Genomic DNA, 16705 nt, shown 5'->3' with positions numbered 1-16705 from the left:
GGGGCCAGAGCTGGGCGCGGCAGCAGCGCCGGTGCTGGATTGGGCGGGCGTTCTCGATGGACAAGTGGGCGGGGCCAGGGCGCGGCGCCTGCGCCTTTGGACCGGCTCCTCGCCGCCCGGGCGTCGCAGCAGCAGCAGCAGCAGCAGCAGCTTCGTCGGTGTCGGGTGTCGCGGCCGCTGCCCTGTCTCTACCCTGGAAAGGCAGGTTAGAGTAAGAACCGGTGCGCTGCACAGCCCTCTGGGCCTGCTTACGTCGTCTCTGGGTGGTGACGACATTAGAAACGGCGTGCGTGCTAACGCCCCAGAGTAGCCTAGTGGTCCTGGGGACACAACCCAAGTGCCTCCGCCAGGAAGGTAAGTAAGGGGCGGGAGGAAGCCCGTTTGGAGCCCCCACCCCCGTGTTCTCACTAGCGGTGACAGGTGTCTGCCGTTGCACGGATACCACCATCCCTGAAGGGATCCTTGACGTTGAGAACTCTCTTGGTTTCTGTAACTCTCTGGCCCCGGACTTTTGGTCGAATGAGGTGAGTAGTATCCGCTACAATGCAATCCAACATGCTTAAGCAGACCAGATGAGGGCAGCTGGTGGGTTCCTAAGTGAAAACCCCCAAGCTGTCTTCCACTCCAGGATGGTAATTCCAGAAAGTTAACGTGTGCTGGAAAGCAGAGCGTGCCACCTGAGTGGGTATTGGGTTGAGTGGTAGCTGGGGCCGGGGGGTGGGGGGCGCGTTCTAGGTTAAGTGGAGGTGCAGCACAGAACTAGAGAATGTGGGGCTGGGCTCAAGTACAACAAGAGTGAAGACAGGCAAGACAAAGGCATTTAAATGCAGCGGGCTCCAGAAAGTACCAGGGACTCCTCTTGGGAGACTCAGTGTGAAAACGTCTGGCACTAGTTCTGAGGTACATCTAGTGAGGCACTCCTAGAGAGACGAGCAGAACTCTGCAGAGAAGAGGACCGGAATAATGATAAAGTACCTAGAAGGGAGACCTAAGTGAGCTAAGCCGGAAAAGGGCTTAAAACAAAAAAAAACGAAAAACAACTACTCGGTAGAGCTGAGGAGTATAGCCTAGTTGGTATTGGGCTTGTCCCACATGAAAGTCCTGGGTTTGATCCCCAGAACCACATAAAACCCAGCCTGAGGTGTATCTCGGCGAGTTCCCTGCCAGCCTGGTCTACAGATTGAGTTTCAGAACAGCCAGAGCTGTTACACAGAGAAACCTTGTCTGGAAAGAACAAACTAGCAAACAAACAAACAACCCCAGCCTGTTGGCACCCATAATCTCAGCATTTGGAAGTTGTAGGTAAACGGTCAGAGGTTCAAGGTCATCCTTGAGCTTAAACAGGGAACTTAGGAGTACCCAGGGTACACGAGAAAAGGTGAATTCACAGTAAGATCCTTACTTATCTTTCAAGTAACTGCACTTAAGACAAATGATTGATGTGTTGAGAAACCAGGCAGTGTAGGTGGAAAGCATGTCCTTTGGGAAAGTGGCTCTAAGTGAAACACTGGGCAGGAAAACACATCATGTGGAAGGTAAAAAAAAAACAAACAAAACTTCCAGTTCTAACTATGATCTCAACCTCAACACCCTGGATTTCAGGTCAGGTTAAAGCAAAACACAGATAATATGGGGAAATTTTCTTCATTTTTAATTTACAGCAGAAAGAATATAAAGCATTCAGAAAACATTTTCCATATTTTAAGGGCAATTCAAAACATTTTGCATGGTTTCCAGCAGCTGAGTTCTTCAACAGATCCATTGAGTCAATGATGCTTTACATGCACAGTTACAAAAATAAAACTTACAAAAAAAGAAGACATCTAGACTAGTTTTACATGCAAGTCTCAGGGACCCCCCATTGGGCGCCAACTACTGTGTGGAACTGCCATAAGCGACCGTGCAGCCAGAAAGGGGTTCGTCGTAATGTCTTTATTTCATTCACACAGTACAGCTGATTTTGAATGGGTAACAAGGATAGCAATTAAATCTTCAGGAGACAGAATAAGATTAGCTATTAATTTTATAATGAAATCCTACTCCTGGCACTTGGGAATTCAGATTATCCAAGAAAGCTGCGCCTACCTATCACCTTATATTCAAAATTAAGAGTCGCAATCAAAAAAGGTGGTCAGAAATGCTTTGTTTCAGTGGAAGTACGCTTCAACCTCACCTAGAATTCACAGTTGTACTGGTAGGTTTTGACCCTACTTCCATCCCCTCCATAAGAACTTCCTAATTCTATGTAAGTCTCTATCTTCCAGAATTTTCTAACTTATTGAGCTAATAATGTGGCATGTGAAACATTTAAAAAAATAAATGTGAGGGTTGAAGCAAATCCACTGAGGTCATCACTCTGGTCAAATGATCAGTTATCTGAACCGTAAGCAATGGAGTAAATGTATCCAAATCCAGTATTAATATAGGATATTCTGAAAGAGCTGGCTTTACATTCTATTCCCTGTTATGAATACAGTTGTGTTTTTATTAAATTACTCAGTGTCCTCAGACAGGTCAAATTGTGTAAAATAATAGGTATGGGTGGGTAGGGGGCAAGGATTACAACAGCTGCAACATAACCCACACATGTGAAAACAAAATTGGGTCAGGTCTGCTTACGAATGTACAGGGGGCTACTAGCTGTGGGGCTGTCACTGTTGTCCAAGCTGATCACAAGCAGAAAGACATATACTGTACAGTAATTTGAGGTTGGCAGTGAAAGGAAGTAATTAAAAAACAAGTACAATTATAGAAAAGGCACCAAGAGCACTGACCCCAGTTTTTATTTAATTTTTTAACCACAATCTTTTTGTTTCTACCTTCCTTCTGAAGACACCAGTTTAAAGCTTATTTGTGAATATTTTTAGGCTTCACAACAAGCCTTGAGTTTTAACTCACAGTTGGCAGCCAGAACCATGTTTCTTATTTTTATTTTTTAAAGAAAATCTCATACCAACCAATTCTCACACTTAAGCTGGGATTTTAAACTGGCATTAGAAAATGCAAAATCGGTTCTCTCTGTTTGACATGAATGGTTTAATTTTAAAAGCATCAGATTTCTTTGGCTTCTCATTACACAGAAAGAGAAATATACCACGGCATCCCTTCAACACCAGTCGCCATTGTGAGCAACGTTTATCCATCTTTTGATTTTCAGCAGGAGAGATGAAAATGTCACTTTTCTAATTTCACACTAATTCTTCTGTCAAATTTTGGTTGTTCTAACATTCTTTGTTGGTGTGAGTGGATGGTGTTAAGTTCTATAGGGTTCATCTTATGATTATCTACTTTGCAAAAGTAACTTAATTTTCTTAAGCAATATTAGCATTCACATTACTTGGCACCTTTGGCAAAAAAAAAATCTTTTTAAATAAAATAAAATAAACTCCTGGTAGCCAAAATTAAATGTAAACATATCCTTTTTTTTAAAAGTAATGCTACTCTGCCTTTTTTCCTATTCTAAATACAGTAGCTCTTTTTTATTTTTTGCAGGTTAGTCATGCTTTAGCAAAATGTTCTTCTACAGAACATTTAAAATAAAGTACTCTTATAGTGAAATAAAGTTTTTTGTTTCATTTTACAGACCATAGCCACTAACGCTTTGCTTTTGTTCTTTTTCTTGATTTCATGCACATCTTTGTTTTAATATATACAATATATACAAACAATACATCCACATTGTTCTTGCTCATTCAGACAAAACTATACAAATAATTTCATCTTGCCATATTATTGACCTTTGTGAATAAAATATTTAGCAATTAATATAACCCCTTTCAAATATTTCCTCGCTTTTCTTCATTTCTACCTCTTATATGTACACAGAAGCCACTCCGTTTGGATGAGATAGAGCCAAAACATGGAATTTACTGGCCAGAATGCAGCACCACGCTGGTCGTTTAGGTGGCAAATGCCCAGGCAAGGTTTATGATTCCTTGGAATTACTACAGTTTCCAAGGTTACTAAAAAAGGCTACATGCTTTACCATTCTTAAGTAATTCTCATTGCAAGTGAAAGTAAGGCAAACAAATTAAAGTGCTGAACATGAGAAAGGGGACAAGATGATCACTATCCTTGCAGGTTCTTGGGAGGCGGTGGGGACAAGAAAGTAAATTTAAATTCTGTAAGCTGTTTCTCATTATTTCCCGTGCATTACCTGTTTACCACACACCCTCCCTTCTGCAAATTTTCACAAGACATTAAAAACCTGCAGATTTTAAAAGTTGCATTAAGTGTGCTGTAGAGATTCAAACAAACGTACGTACAAACAAACAAACAAACAAACGAAAACAAAACAGAACAGTGAAGGAAATGAGAACACACAGACTCAATAATGACTTGGGTGATCTAAGCCCTCCACTGAGAACCAAAGATTCAGCTTCTTGGAAGTAACCGAAGGCGCAGGCCCGGCACTGCTTGGGTTGCTCGCATCACCGCACCTGTTCTTATCTATATTTTTGGTATAAATATTGTACAGTTCCACACGATGTTTGAATACAGCCCTAATGACATGGGAAGTGGCTTCTTCCTAAGATGAGGAAGCCCTTCCAGTTCCTCCTGGTGTCTTGTTTTCCTGTGATCCAACAGAAGATTGAGTTCCAAGATGTCTTGCTGATCAAATTAAAAGTTGTCCATGAAAGTGCAAATGCAATGACCAAAACATTCTTGTTAAAATCCTGCAGCTGACTCCCCAAAACTGCAGAGGGATTTTGTGTGTGTGTGTGTGTGTGTGTGTGTGTGTGTGTGTGTGTGTGTGTGTGTGTGCACGAGCATGTTGGTTGTTGTTGCATGTCTCTGCTAAAAACAAATGAAAACAGTCTGAGAAGCAATGTCACATCGCTAAGGGATGCTGCTGTATGTCTTCAAGTTCCTTGGCCTTTTTCAATTCTTTCACTCTGGAAGAGAAACAAAACACAATACCAGGTGATAACTACAGAGTGAAACTGACCAAATAAAGGAGGGGCTGTCACCCCGGAAATGAGAAGCCCAGACAAGCCCCTTTTGAAGACTAACAAGAGAACTTGAAAAATTGTTGGGAGAATAGTCCAAGAGGAAGATGTGACCTTGTGTTAAAACATGTAAAGTTTTACATGGGGTGCTCCAAGAACTGGATAAAGCTACTTGCTCTGTTGTATTGAATCAAGAATGGCATTCATAGCTTGGAAATGCTTAAGTATTTGAGAAACTTCTTTCTCTGTCTGATGAACTGTTATGAATGCCCCACAATTCCTTGTGATGTAAACTAGGGAACTGGCACGCACATTTATTTAGCTCTAAGTAGACCCAGGGACTGAATCATTGTTTTACTTGTAGACTCCAGACGGCTGGCTACCTTGAACTTGACTTCACAACTTATACCAAGCTCCTCTTGGGCACTCTGTGAAGTCCTGAATCTTCACAGTGCTTGGTTCCCTACCATTCCATACTATAACTGAAAAGTTCATGTTCCTTCTCAGAGCTCCTGGACGGGGAGCAGTAGGATCAATACCAAAATGGGTCTTTGTTTTACTTATCAGAAACACTAGAGTAAATAAATTTAAGTGAGAAGCTCAAAGACAGTCATGGAGGGCTCATACTAGCATTTTATAACCTGCTGCTCCAATCTACGCTTTTTAAAATGTAAGACTTTGCCTTAACGAGTGTGGTGCCCCATGAGACAAGGTGAGGTAGTGTTGTAGGTTCTAAGGCCGTCCCTCTGCCCTGACTGATAACGGGAGTGTGGACGGTGCTTGCTGAGTCTGGCAGTGTGCAAATGCTACATGCCACAGAGCAACACCTGCTGTCCCAGAAGTCTTAGCCAAACAGAAGCAAGAGTTTGTGGCCATTCCTACATTGCCCCAGTGACAGAGCAAGGAAAAGTTCAGGCTGACAGTGGGCTGATTCAGAAGTCAGTCAAATGTGGCCTCTGATGCTAAGGTCTTTCCTACTGTTTATGCCAGTCCATTAAAGTTATTCAAGATGAGTGCTAGTATTTTCTAAATATACTTAATACAACTCAGGCAAATAGGAACATTCTGGAAAACGAAGTACTGCTGCATTACACAGGTTGAAAATTAATGGAAAGGACTTATATATTCTGAAAAATTCAACAACTTTTATATTCACAACCTTGAAGCAGAATCATTTCTTAGTAGCGTGTAGACTGATGTGATATCTTCGGAGAGAAAATGTGTACCCTTTTGGAAGAAATGCTCTATCCTTTCTATTAAATTGCTATTGCATATGGAAACTCGTTTGTCTAACTTACTACATACACCAAGCCCAGCTAAGCATGGCATATTTACAAATAGCAGTGTGTCTCCCAAACTGTCATGTCCTTCTTAAAGCTACATTTTCCCCCCTCCAAGACAGGGTTTCTCTATGAAGCCCTGGCTGTCTTGGAATTCCTCTGTAGACCAGGCTGGCCTTGAACTCAAGAGATTGGGCTGCCTGTGCCTCACAAGTGCTGAGGTTAAAGGCGTGAGCCACTACTGCCCAGCTTAATATGCATTTAATCTTTAAGGATACCATAGTACATTAGGTCCTATGACGTGGGCATCACGCTGTAGTACAGAATTGTGTATGATTAGAGCCCCCTGACTTTGGACATGCATACTTGATAAATGACTTCTTAAAAAATGAAACATGCTATAGGTCTGTGTTCAATTTTTAAACATGCAGCATCTAGACTAATATCCGTTTTGGCTGGAACAATGCAAGGCATGCACAGATGCCAACCTTACTTTCAGACATGCAGTTCTGTGCTCTCGCAGACCCATCTGCCAAGTCCTGCAGGATGTGCATGCTAAGGCAAACACCATGTTTTGTTTGTTTATTAGCACAGAACTCATTCACAGCATCGCCACTGAGACCTCTAGAGTTTCAAGAATCTGCTAGCATCGCTGTAAAGACAGCCCTTCATCTTTCTAGAACCATCAGAAATGCATCGCTGAGGTGAAATAAAAAGGAGAGCGAAAAGTTTTAGGCAACTTCATACCAGAGAACCTACAGCCAGCTGATCACGATGGCGGAGGTTAACACTATTCATCTAGTTAAACTGGTCACACTGGGTTTTTGCAGTCACCGCCCCCCCCCCCCCCGTATCCGCCACCTACTTCTTTCATAACTAATTAAAATGTCAAAGTTTTCACAAAGGCTTAAATTAATGCTGAATTAATTATGAATTATTGATGTTCTCAGGGACCACTAAAGAGGGGGTGTGTCCACACACAGAAAGTCTATATAGGAAAAATGAGAACATTCCAATTCTTAGGTATATTAATTTCATTATGGAGTTACCATACTGTACTTACAAATGGCATCAAAGGAGATACCATAGAACTTTGCTTTAAACAAGTCTTAAGGGGATGAACTAGAGCAAAGGGAGTGAGGATAAAAGACTGACTATATTCCAAAAGCTTTCAAAGTAACTGAGTACCTGTGACTTTACATGTTAAAATAAAACCACTCTCTAACTTATAAATGCAGAATGGAAGATTCCTGTACCTGATAAATGGCATAGCAGCAGCTTGGACCCAAGTCTGCTTGACTTCAAAGCCTTTCTGTTGCACTCCACTGCCTCTAACAGACAGGTTTTTTAAAATCCCCACTATATTGTATTTTTCAAGACTTTAATAGGACAAGTAAATTTGGAGAAATACCATTCTTTGGATGAAATCAACAATGACTGTTTTCTCCATTCTAAGATACCATCCTTCATTGAATTTAATTACAATGTTATGGGGGAAACAGCCTCATACAAAATACCCCTGGTGTAACACAATCCCGGAACCAAAACATGCATAAAGAATATGCCTGTGATCCCAGAAGACAGCCTGCAGCGCTACACAGACGTGCCCTATTGACACCAGGGACAGCAGGAAACAGACCTGGGCCATCCGTCCCGCTTTCACGGTACCTGAACAGATAATGGGGATGGAACAGGTGCCTGCATTTTCCTTTAAATCAAATACCAGGCAGATAAAAATCATGTATTCAAGTTATACTGCCTCCAAAGAAAGATTATACCTATAAGTTGGTTCGGGATGATACCCGAAGTACTAGAATTTTTCAACTAATTCTAAGAAACAGATTTCAAGTCAGTCTTTCAATGAATTAAAAAAAAAATTGATGTCGCCCTATCAGCCACAGACACAGGTAATCACTGACCCTTTATCACCCAGAAATATCTGTGAAGTCTATCTATCATCGCTGTGTCTTCCTGCTTGTGCTCTCTGTGAGCTATGATAGATGCATGTGTCTACATTAGCTACCAAGCCTGTCTGGCACTCTTAAGACATTTCTTTAAAATGTAAGTGTGTGCGAGCACACGCACACAGGTAAGTGCACATACTGAGGCTAGGGAACAGCTTTCTTGAGTCCATTTTCTCCTCCATCACAGATTCTGAGGATTGAGCTCCAGTTAGTTCAGCAAGCACCTTTACCTGCTGAGCCCTAAAAGGTTCCTAAGATATTTTCCTATGCATCTGTTACATCTTCATCTTATAAATGGGTTCATGTGATGGAAACTAAAAAGTTCAGTGGAAAAAGGGTTCATTTTTGTTTTACTCAAACCAAAATCAATTGTCTGAGCTGTTTTGCTTGGTATCTATCTCCTATGCTACAGACATGTTTCAGTACATGAACCTGGTAAACACAGACCTGGATTTTAGAAGCTGGATTCCTACTGGAAAACGCTGTACTTGTGGTTACCACCTATTAGAGCACAAGCACCCAATCAACGTTTTTATATTTCACAGTGGCTGAGATTTGGGTTTTCTTAAAGAATTACAAATATGAGGCAAGAAAGAAGTGAGCCTAGAAATTCCCAGGTTGTCTGTCTGTCTATGAATTGTACTTCTTTCTAAATCCCATTGCATAGAAGACAGGCAAACTAGTTTCCCATGACATAGTACAGACAAATACAGGGCAGAAGCTATGTGTTACTATTATTATTTTTCTTTTTCAAGACAGGGTTTCTCTGTGTAGCTTTGGAGCCTGTCCTGGAACTCACTCTGTAGACCCGGCTGGCCTCGAACTCACAGAGATCCGCCTCCCTCTGCCTCCCGAGTGCAGAAGCCATGGTTCTTAAAAGCAACAGACATTGCTTCCTCTAAGGAGAGCTACAGGGACCACATTTCTATTTTTAATTGTGGGTGCGTGCGTGCGTGCGTGCGCGTGCATGTGTGTGTGTGTCTATGTGGGTCGTATGTACAAGTATAGATGCTACTCCCTGGAGCTGGAGAACCGGTTGGATGCAGATAACCCAACTTCCATCTTCTGCAAGAACAGCAAGTGTTCTTAACCACTGAACCATCTCACCAGCCCTGAGACCATATTTCTGAGTCTCCTATCAGTAATTTGGAAGGTACCTGACTAGCTTGGAGATATAGGAATTAGGACATCAAACCTTCAAATTGTGATCATTCAGATAACATTACCAGACAATCCCAAGATCTTCTTGAGCATTCTCGGCTGTAAGTAAGTGACACTCTGAGATACCATGACAATCTCAACCAAAAAAAACAGAAAGAAAGCTGCACTGTGATGGACTTGAGTGATGTGTAAGCAACAGCGCTGAATGCCAGCAGAAGCCCACAAGGGCTGACTCCATCAGATGCCCAATGAGAATTCATGAATAAATGAAAAGAGCCTGCTTCAGAAACTCTAGTGAACAATGGCTCCATGGGAAAAGCGTCAGGCAAAGCCGATTCATTACATCAACCGGGTGACGCTCAGCCAGAGAAATGCTTCATGAGTCAATGGCTTTCAGCAGGCAGAGCCTTGAAGTGCTGGCCGTCAAAAATCCACTGGGCAGCCTGATGCTGCTTTAAGGTTAGTTACCTGTTGCTCTCAGGGCTGCAACAGCTTGTGGGGGATTTAGGAAAAGAGAGATCTTGCCATATTCCAGAAATTTCATTTGGATTGCAAAATAAAAAAGACAGAGAAGCCCAATAAGAATGACAGAGAGCATGTTGTCTGCAATGTAACACACACCACTGTGTTCCAAAAATATTCATTTCCTAAAAGAGGCAAGTGAGACACGATTACTTTGAGATTCACGGCACATTCCATGTTCGTTCCCGACTTCTTGGATGCATGGGACCACCTGGAATCTAAGCCTTGTGCTATATTTAACTAAAGATGTAGCTAACACATCTGCTGGCCCTTGACCAACTAACTGTTGACCTTTCTACAACAGTACTCCTTCAGGTGGGGTCAGAAAATGGTCCCACGGATAAAAGGGTACAGCAAAGCAAAGGCTGATTTGTAACTTCCAGAACTTGCTGCAAAAAAGTGAAGGGTTTGAAACTCAGTTCTCCAACACAGAGGAAAACCTGTGGTTTGATCATTTTATGATTGAACGTGCTACCTCTAATGACAGAGAGCCGCACCCACCATGAGCAGCAAACCAGTAATATCCAAATAACAGGTTATTTAAACACCACAGATGATCATAAGGGCCCTCCCTGACTGTGCTTTCTGAAGCCATTCTTGTTACTTCGTACAGGGAAAGGGGGCACCTGTCTGGGAAATAGGGAGTACGGCCTCCCTCGTTTATGAGGGACACAAAAAGACCGTCCTTCTGACAGAAGGGCAAAGCCACCCTGTATCTGAAGGAGACACTGCTTTGTGTTCTCATGCATTTCAGCCAATTATATCTCAGTTCCTTGAGGCCACGCGGTTTCCTTACCATGCATCTCAGTGGTTCTGCTGTACAACTGAGCAACACCACATGGAAAATGGTACTTCCCTTGTGCACCTTTGGAAAATTAACAGAAAACTAGTGTGTCTGAGAGGAGAAAGAAAGAAGGAAACCAAAGCCCCAAGCCAAAAACCTTTCCACAGGCTTATATCAGAAACTGTTAACTCCATTTTCAGTTACCCGTTAACTCAGGAGCTGAGCCTGGGTGAAAGGCCAGATACAAATGACCTGCACTAGGAGAGAATCGGTGCCCTTGCTCAGCCCCCAAGAGAGATGAAAATGGAAAGACACAGTAGTAACTTTGGGTCACCTTACAGCTGACATACCCTGCAGCTGGGACGAGACTATGGTACCCTAAATCTGCTGATAGTGACGCCTACCTTTGTGGAGGTCCTTCTGCTGTGGACCTAGGAGTTTGGTCAACAGCAAGTTTCACACTGCATTACAAAATGTAACTGTACATTTTCAATTACATTTTAACATGTAAACCTCTAAGTGATTTTTCTGTACATTATAAACTAACAAAGTAAGCATGTTATCCTCTTTGACATGCCATCCCGGGACTACACTGAGGGAACGCTCAGCTCCCAAGAAGTTCGGCTTGAGGATTACGAAGGGGGGTGCCACTGCAAGTTCTTGAGGAAGAGAGAGGGAGAGGAGATCTTACTGGCAACTGCACAAAGCCACAGACAAGCCATTCCTCAATAAAGAGCTGGATAAATGGTCCCATCCCAGAAGGAACCTCAAACCCTCTTGGCTCCTCTCTCTCAAGCTCCCTGCTGACTGCGTGAGGCATGAGGGATGTTATGAAAGTCCCGCTTCCCATGCATGAGTGGGAGTCTTAAGAGTTCATGGCAGAATGCAGCAGGCACTAGAGAAATGAAAATAGGGACTCCGGTTGGCACTGAAATCACCTTTAGAAAATGTGCCCTTGACAACGGTCATCATTGACATACCAGAAACTAACAAGCTTCAAAAGTGCGTAAGCAACCACTTCTCATAAAATGTCAGTTCCCTTCAGCAGGCGTTACGAACTGCATTTAGCATGCAAGATACTACTGCTGAGTTAACTGAGTGCTAGGGCATGCACCTGTCCTTTGGCGGGTTCGCCGCTTTCTTTCTAATGAGAAGTGGTGTTATCTGCATGTGTGGTGGGTGAGGTGGAGCCTCGTCTACTTCAGGCACAGACATCTCTGAGAGGCTCTACCACACTGGACCCGAGTGCTCTTCCAATGGCAAACAACACTAAAGAATGGGAACCGCCGAAGTCACCAGCAGAGCTGTGTTTTTGTTTCCAAGTTTCTCCTTCAACAACTATTCAAGGTTGGTTTGTTTTATTCTTGATTTTAAAACAGTCACAAGTGTTCTACACATAAGTCACTACTCCGGAAAAACTTACAAAAACTCGCTGTCACATCATCAAGTCGGCATGGAGGCATCCTGTAGAGGCAGACAGAGGTCGCCTCCATGCAACACAGAACTAACTTCCTCTCCAAATGTTCTACATTTGGAAAATGTTACCAAGTTCTAGCCCAGCGTTGGTGAGCTTTGTAAAAGTTTCCTGGCATTGCCTCTCACTGTGCCTTACAGTGTGTTTCAGCTGTACTTGCAGATGGTCCCGCGTCTGTCTACACACTGGGATCCTATTCTCAGGCCTCGGGAATGCTGGCAGTGTCTACGAACTGTCTAGTCAGGACATCTTCAGAATACAAATGCTTTTGGAACAGTGACTTCCAAATGCAACATGGAATCTCTAGGCTCAAGATACTTCACATGTTTTTATTAAGATTTACAGTTTAGTGTTGTACAACTAGCACGCCTTCTGTTGTATGCTCAATGCCCTAGGCAGGTTCTGAAGGGGCAGCTTTGTATCCTGACTTTCCTCACAGCACAAGGGAAGAGTGATTTAAAAACTGAAACTCTAGGGGCAGGGTGACAGGAAAGTAGTACCTGAAAAATAATTTTTTTTTTTTTTTGGTTTTTGTTTTGTTTTTCAAGACAGGGTTTCTCTGTGTGGCTTTGGAGACTGTCCAGGAACTAGCTTTATACACCAGGTTGTATCGAACTCACAGTGATCTGCCTGCCTCTGCCTCCTGAGTGCTGGGATTAAAGGCGTGCAGCACCACCACCTGGCTGTAAATAAGTTCTTTTTAAAGCCTAGTACTTCCTAATGGGCTTTTGTACCTAAGAAATTTTAACAAAACAAGAGAAAATTTGATGTGGTCAAGTTTTGTAATTATAAAACCACTAGCTGAATTTTCCCTGTCATACAGCCTCACATGAGCAGGAAGGCCTGTGTGTGTGCGGAAGACATTCCACCTGGTCTGGGCATGCTGGGCAGTGGTCTCAGAAGATCCATCCCTTACACTTCCTCATGCACAGGAACCTCCACTGTAAGTGACTGCTCTCCTGTTGCATAAGACGGCAGTGTTAGTAGTCAGGGTTAGTTTGTATTTTATTTTATTTTTCATTCAGAATGGATGTGAATGAAACTTACTGGCACACCTACGCTGCAGCCCCATGCAAGCAAGCAAAAAGCAAAGTATTGAAAATGGAAGGTAAGGAGAAACTGGCTAGCAGGCAGCTACACTCACCCTTTTGTACAGCCTATGGTCCACCAGGGGGCTTTAGACAGTAAAACAACACCAGAGAGCTATTAGCATGTGAGGGTCACAGCAGAAATCTTACAACAGCTTTATGTCAACCAAAGAGACTACCAAGTGGCTTCTTTTGTGGGGAAGGAAGAGGGGGTGACGGCAGGGGGTGTGAAATGAGCAGGAAGAAAACCCATCAACTTATTTTTAAAAACCATCGGGGGTCACGTGACTTAGAGATGGGACTCCTAATTTCTGAGGCCACTGTCTACCTACCTTGTTGAGAGGGTATCTCCAAGTTTTCTATTTAACAGACTGCAATGCTTCTAACAGTCAATAAACATGACAGTGTTGCTTCTGAAAGTAATGCTAAGTAAACCAGAATGGGTTGCACACATCCAAGGGAAAACACAAGTTATAATAACCCCCAGGAGAGAGGTCCAGACTTCATCAGGCTCCTTAATGAAATATGTTAAATAAACACACAAAAATGGGAAGTGAGTAAATACACCCTTCACAGCCAGTATGCAAAGGCTCCTGCAGTTGGCTTGTTCATTTCTGTGTCATCTGGATCAAAGAGCAGTCGTCTTTATTTTGCTGCAGACAGAGCCCCAAACCTGATGCTGTCTTCACAGCAGACCTTGCCACCCTCACTGGTTAAAACAGAAACTCAAGACAGTGAGATCTCCAGCAAATTCCTCTCACAGACTAAAGTTAAAAGTAGGATTCCTCTGTCCCAGTCAACATTAGGAAGAAGTCTTTTATGCAATTATAAGTATCTTAACTCTTTCAACTCAGCCACTGTAAGCACAGAACACACCTTCAAAAGAACACACACTGGAAAGTCAGTGAAGGGTTTTAGGTAGCTTTGCTTACATTGCATTTCTCACCTATGTTTGAACTCAGAAGCAACAAAGTGGAGACAGTGGCACAGTTTAACCCTGCAATGTTCTAGTTTACTGTAAATTGCCTCAAGACCAACGACAGGGTCTGGATGGACCAGTCTCATGAAGCAGAGTGGCGACTCTGCACCACAGGGACTAAGTCTATTAGTCTCTGTGCTGGACAGTCTTCGGGGCTCTCATTCTATGGGGGAAAGAAGGAAAGAAGGGGCAGTGAACAAGTGAGGCTACAAGGAAGAGAACTGAGGGAGTCCAAGGTATTTTACAAACAGGAGAAACTCAGCTATTCTACCAGGTTGTAAGTGCGCAACTGAAACCCATGGCTTAACATCAGAGACAGGAGGCTGGCTTGGGGAGATGTGCGGAGTCCCTTTCATTACGTGAAAGCATCCCCTGTAATTTACTATCCTTTTCCTGCCAGCACTTCCCCAGTAGCTTATTTACACTGGTGTTTCACGGACAAGCGGGGGTGGGAGGGTGGGGTGGAGGGGGGGATGGTGGAGGAAGTGGAGAAGACCTTCATCCAAGGCATGAAGAGAGCATCCAGGAGACGCACTCGATGTCCCCTGTTCCGTCTAGAGAATGCCTGGCACCCCAACACTCACTCTTTAAGGTGCTATACATGTTTCTTTCTATGGGCACACAGATGTGTGTCTGTGTTGACTTATGTAAGAGCGTAAGTTCCCAGTTAAACTTTAAGTCTCAAAGGCAGGGTATTTTCAAATATTAGCAGCTTAAATGGCTTTAAGAGTAAGAGAAACTGAAGTGAAAGCTCTGATGAGTGAAACTGAATGGAAGGTTTTGGGGATGGTTAAACAGGAGAAAGAGTAGACCGCAGGGAGCCAGCTCAAGTCTGTTGCTCTCAACTGCACACACAGCTCCTGATACCCGGGAAACAACACACTACATGGAGGGAAGTCTCAGAGCAGCTCCGATGGCCACTGTTACAGACTCCAGACTTGATCTACAGAGAGAAAACAAGAGTCTCCACTCCAGCCACCAGAAGTCTAAGTCTTCACCAAGAAAGATCACATCTGAGGAAAGATTCCTCTAGCTCGGCTCCACGAGAAGATGTTCCCCACTCTCACCCTGGACCAAATCAGACTGGCTTTCTGTGGTAAATTGAATGGGAATGCTATCTTCTACATATCCAGTAGAGGGCACCAGCTGCTTAGTGGAAATTCCACATGGAAAACCTAGATGGCATGCATTTAAGGTTTTTTTCCCCTCCTTCCTTGATTTTCTGTGTGGATATCTAGTGGCAGAGTAAACACAGAGTGAAGACCATAATGCAAACTGGCATATCAATGATAGGTTAAAGAGAAATTTGAACTAAAAACTAGTCCAAGTAAATTACATGCATGCCCAAATCAAAACAGAAAAACAGTTTTGAGTTTCCACGGTCAGACACACACTTTCTCAAATCATTTCAGCCCAAGTGGCAGTGCCTAGGGTTCCACCATCCGGTTATGACCTGGAGTGCTTACCCCTTGCTTGCTGGAGGTTATCAGCATTACACAGAGCCAGCAAACTGCTGGGAAGGTCAGGGCTGTTTTATTATCATTAGTGAGCACAACGACACATAAGGACTTGGTGTACCTGTGACGACAGCGGCGTAGAAACCTCATTATTTTTCGAGCAGCTTGGTCCTGCTTTTTGGTCAGCAAACTGCCCCTGAAAAAGCCAGAATACTACTGTCACAAGAAAGGTTCCGTAAAGCTCCCAGTGCAGACACTGAGAAGTGACCTGAGCTACAGCGGGAGGAGACTTTCAGTTAAATGGTTTGTGTCACATATCCAACTGCAAAGCACACACTGCTCCCACAGTGCTGAGACTGGCCTGGACACCCCAAGCTTTTGTTTTCTTTCCTCATTTGAGGCAGGGTCTCATGCATCTCAAGCTGGCAAACCCAGTGTAGAGGCTTTCTGCCCCTCCTGCCTTCATCTCCCAAGTGCTGGGACTACAGGCACATTTGACTTTGACCAGTTTACTTGATGTTGGATATGGAGCCCAGGGCTTTGTATATGCTAGGCAAGCACTCTGCCAACTGAGAATATGCAGACTGAAAATAAGAGGATCCCTCCATATGCTCTTTTTTTTTTTTGGGGGGGGGTTTTGAGACAGGGTTTCTCTGTGTAGATTTGGAGCTTATCCTGGCACTTGCTATGTAGACCAGGTTGGCCTCGAACTCACAGAAATCCACCTGCCTCTGACTCCCAAGTGCTGGGGCTAAAGGCGTGTGCCACTGACAACTTACAACTTATTTTCTGTCTGTCTGGGGTAAGACAGGGGCTTGATGTGTAGGCGAGGTCAGCCTCTAACCCATGATCCCCGACACAGCTTCTAGAGTTTTGGGATTACAGGTGTGTACCACAATACCCAGGTATTTTTCTAGTTTTTTGTTTTGTTTTTGTTTCTGTGGGACTAGGCCTCCTGGCATTAGCCAGACCTCCTCAGTTTTAGGAGTTAAGTCTGAGCTTGATACTCTCTCTGGGCTATTTTCTGTTTTTAATCTTTACTTTGCT

General features: G+C 43.4%; 1 protein-coding gene and 1 long non-coding RNA gene across 5 annotated transcripts in view; one reads left to right on the top strand and one right to left on the bottom strand.

The window, feature by feature from the left end:
- Nucleotides 1-66: 66 nt before the first annotated feature.
- Nucleotides 67-16299, top strand: LOC113831608. The gene is made up of 4 exons (XR_003481855.2): nt 67-354; nt 12958-13077; nt 13160-13242; nt 15059-16299. It is a non-coding gene; the product is annotated as an uncharacterized LOC113831608 (long non-coding RNA).
- Nucleotides 4750-16705, bottom strand: part of LOC100762490 (calmodulin-binding transcription activator 1) — an 831381-nt gene continuing 819425 nt past the window's right edge. For 3 of the 4 annotated variants that reach the window (XM_035439380.1, XM_035439378.1, XM_035439379.1), the window contains 2 exons: nt 15780-15854; nt 4750-4895 (listed from right to left, as the gene is read on the bottom strand). In XM_035439380.1, coding sequence (XP_035295271.1) covers nt 4832-4895; nt 15780-15854 — 139 coding nt within the window. In that variant the 3' untranslated portion in view covers nt 4750-4831. The remainder of the gene's footprint in view (nt 4896-15779; nt 15855-16705) is intronic. The other variant, XM_027398331.2, reaches the window with a different exon arrangement.

This window comes from Cricetulus griseus, chromosome 2, assembly GCF_003668045.3.
Source record: "Cricetulus griseus strain 17A/GY chromosome 2, alternate assembly CriGri-PICRH-1.0, whole genome shotgun sequence".
Classification (NCBI taxonomy): domain Eukaryota; kingdom Metazoa; phylum Chordata; class Mammalia; order Rodentia; family Cricetidae; genus Cricetulus; species Cricetulus griseus.
The sequence above is the reverse complement of the archived record's forward strand: the minus strand, read 5'-3'. Positions and strand labels throughout refer to the sequence as shown.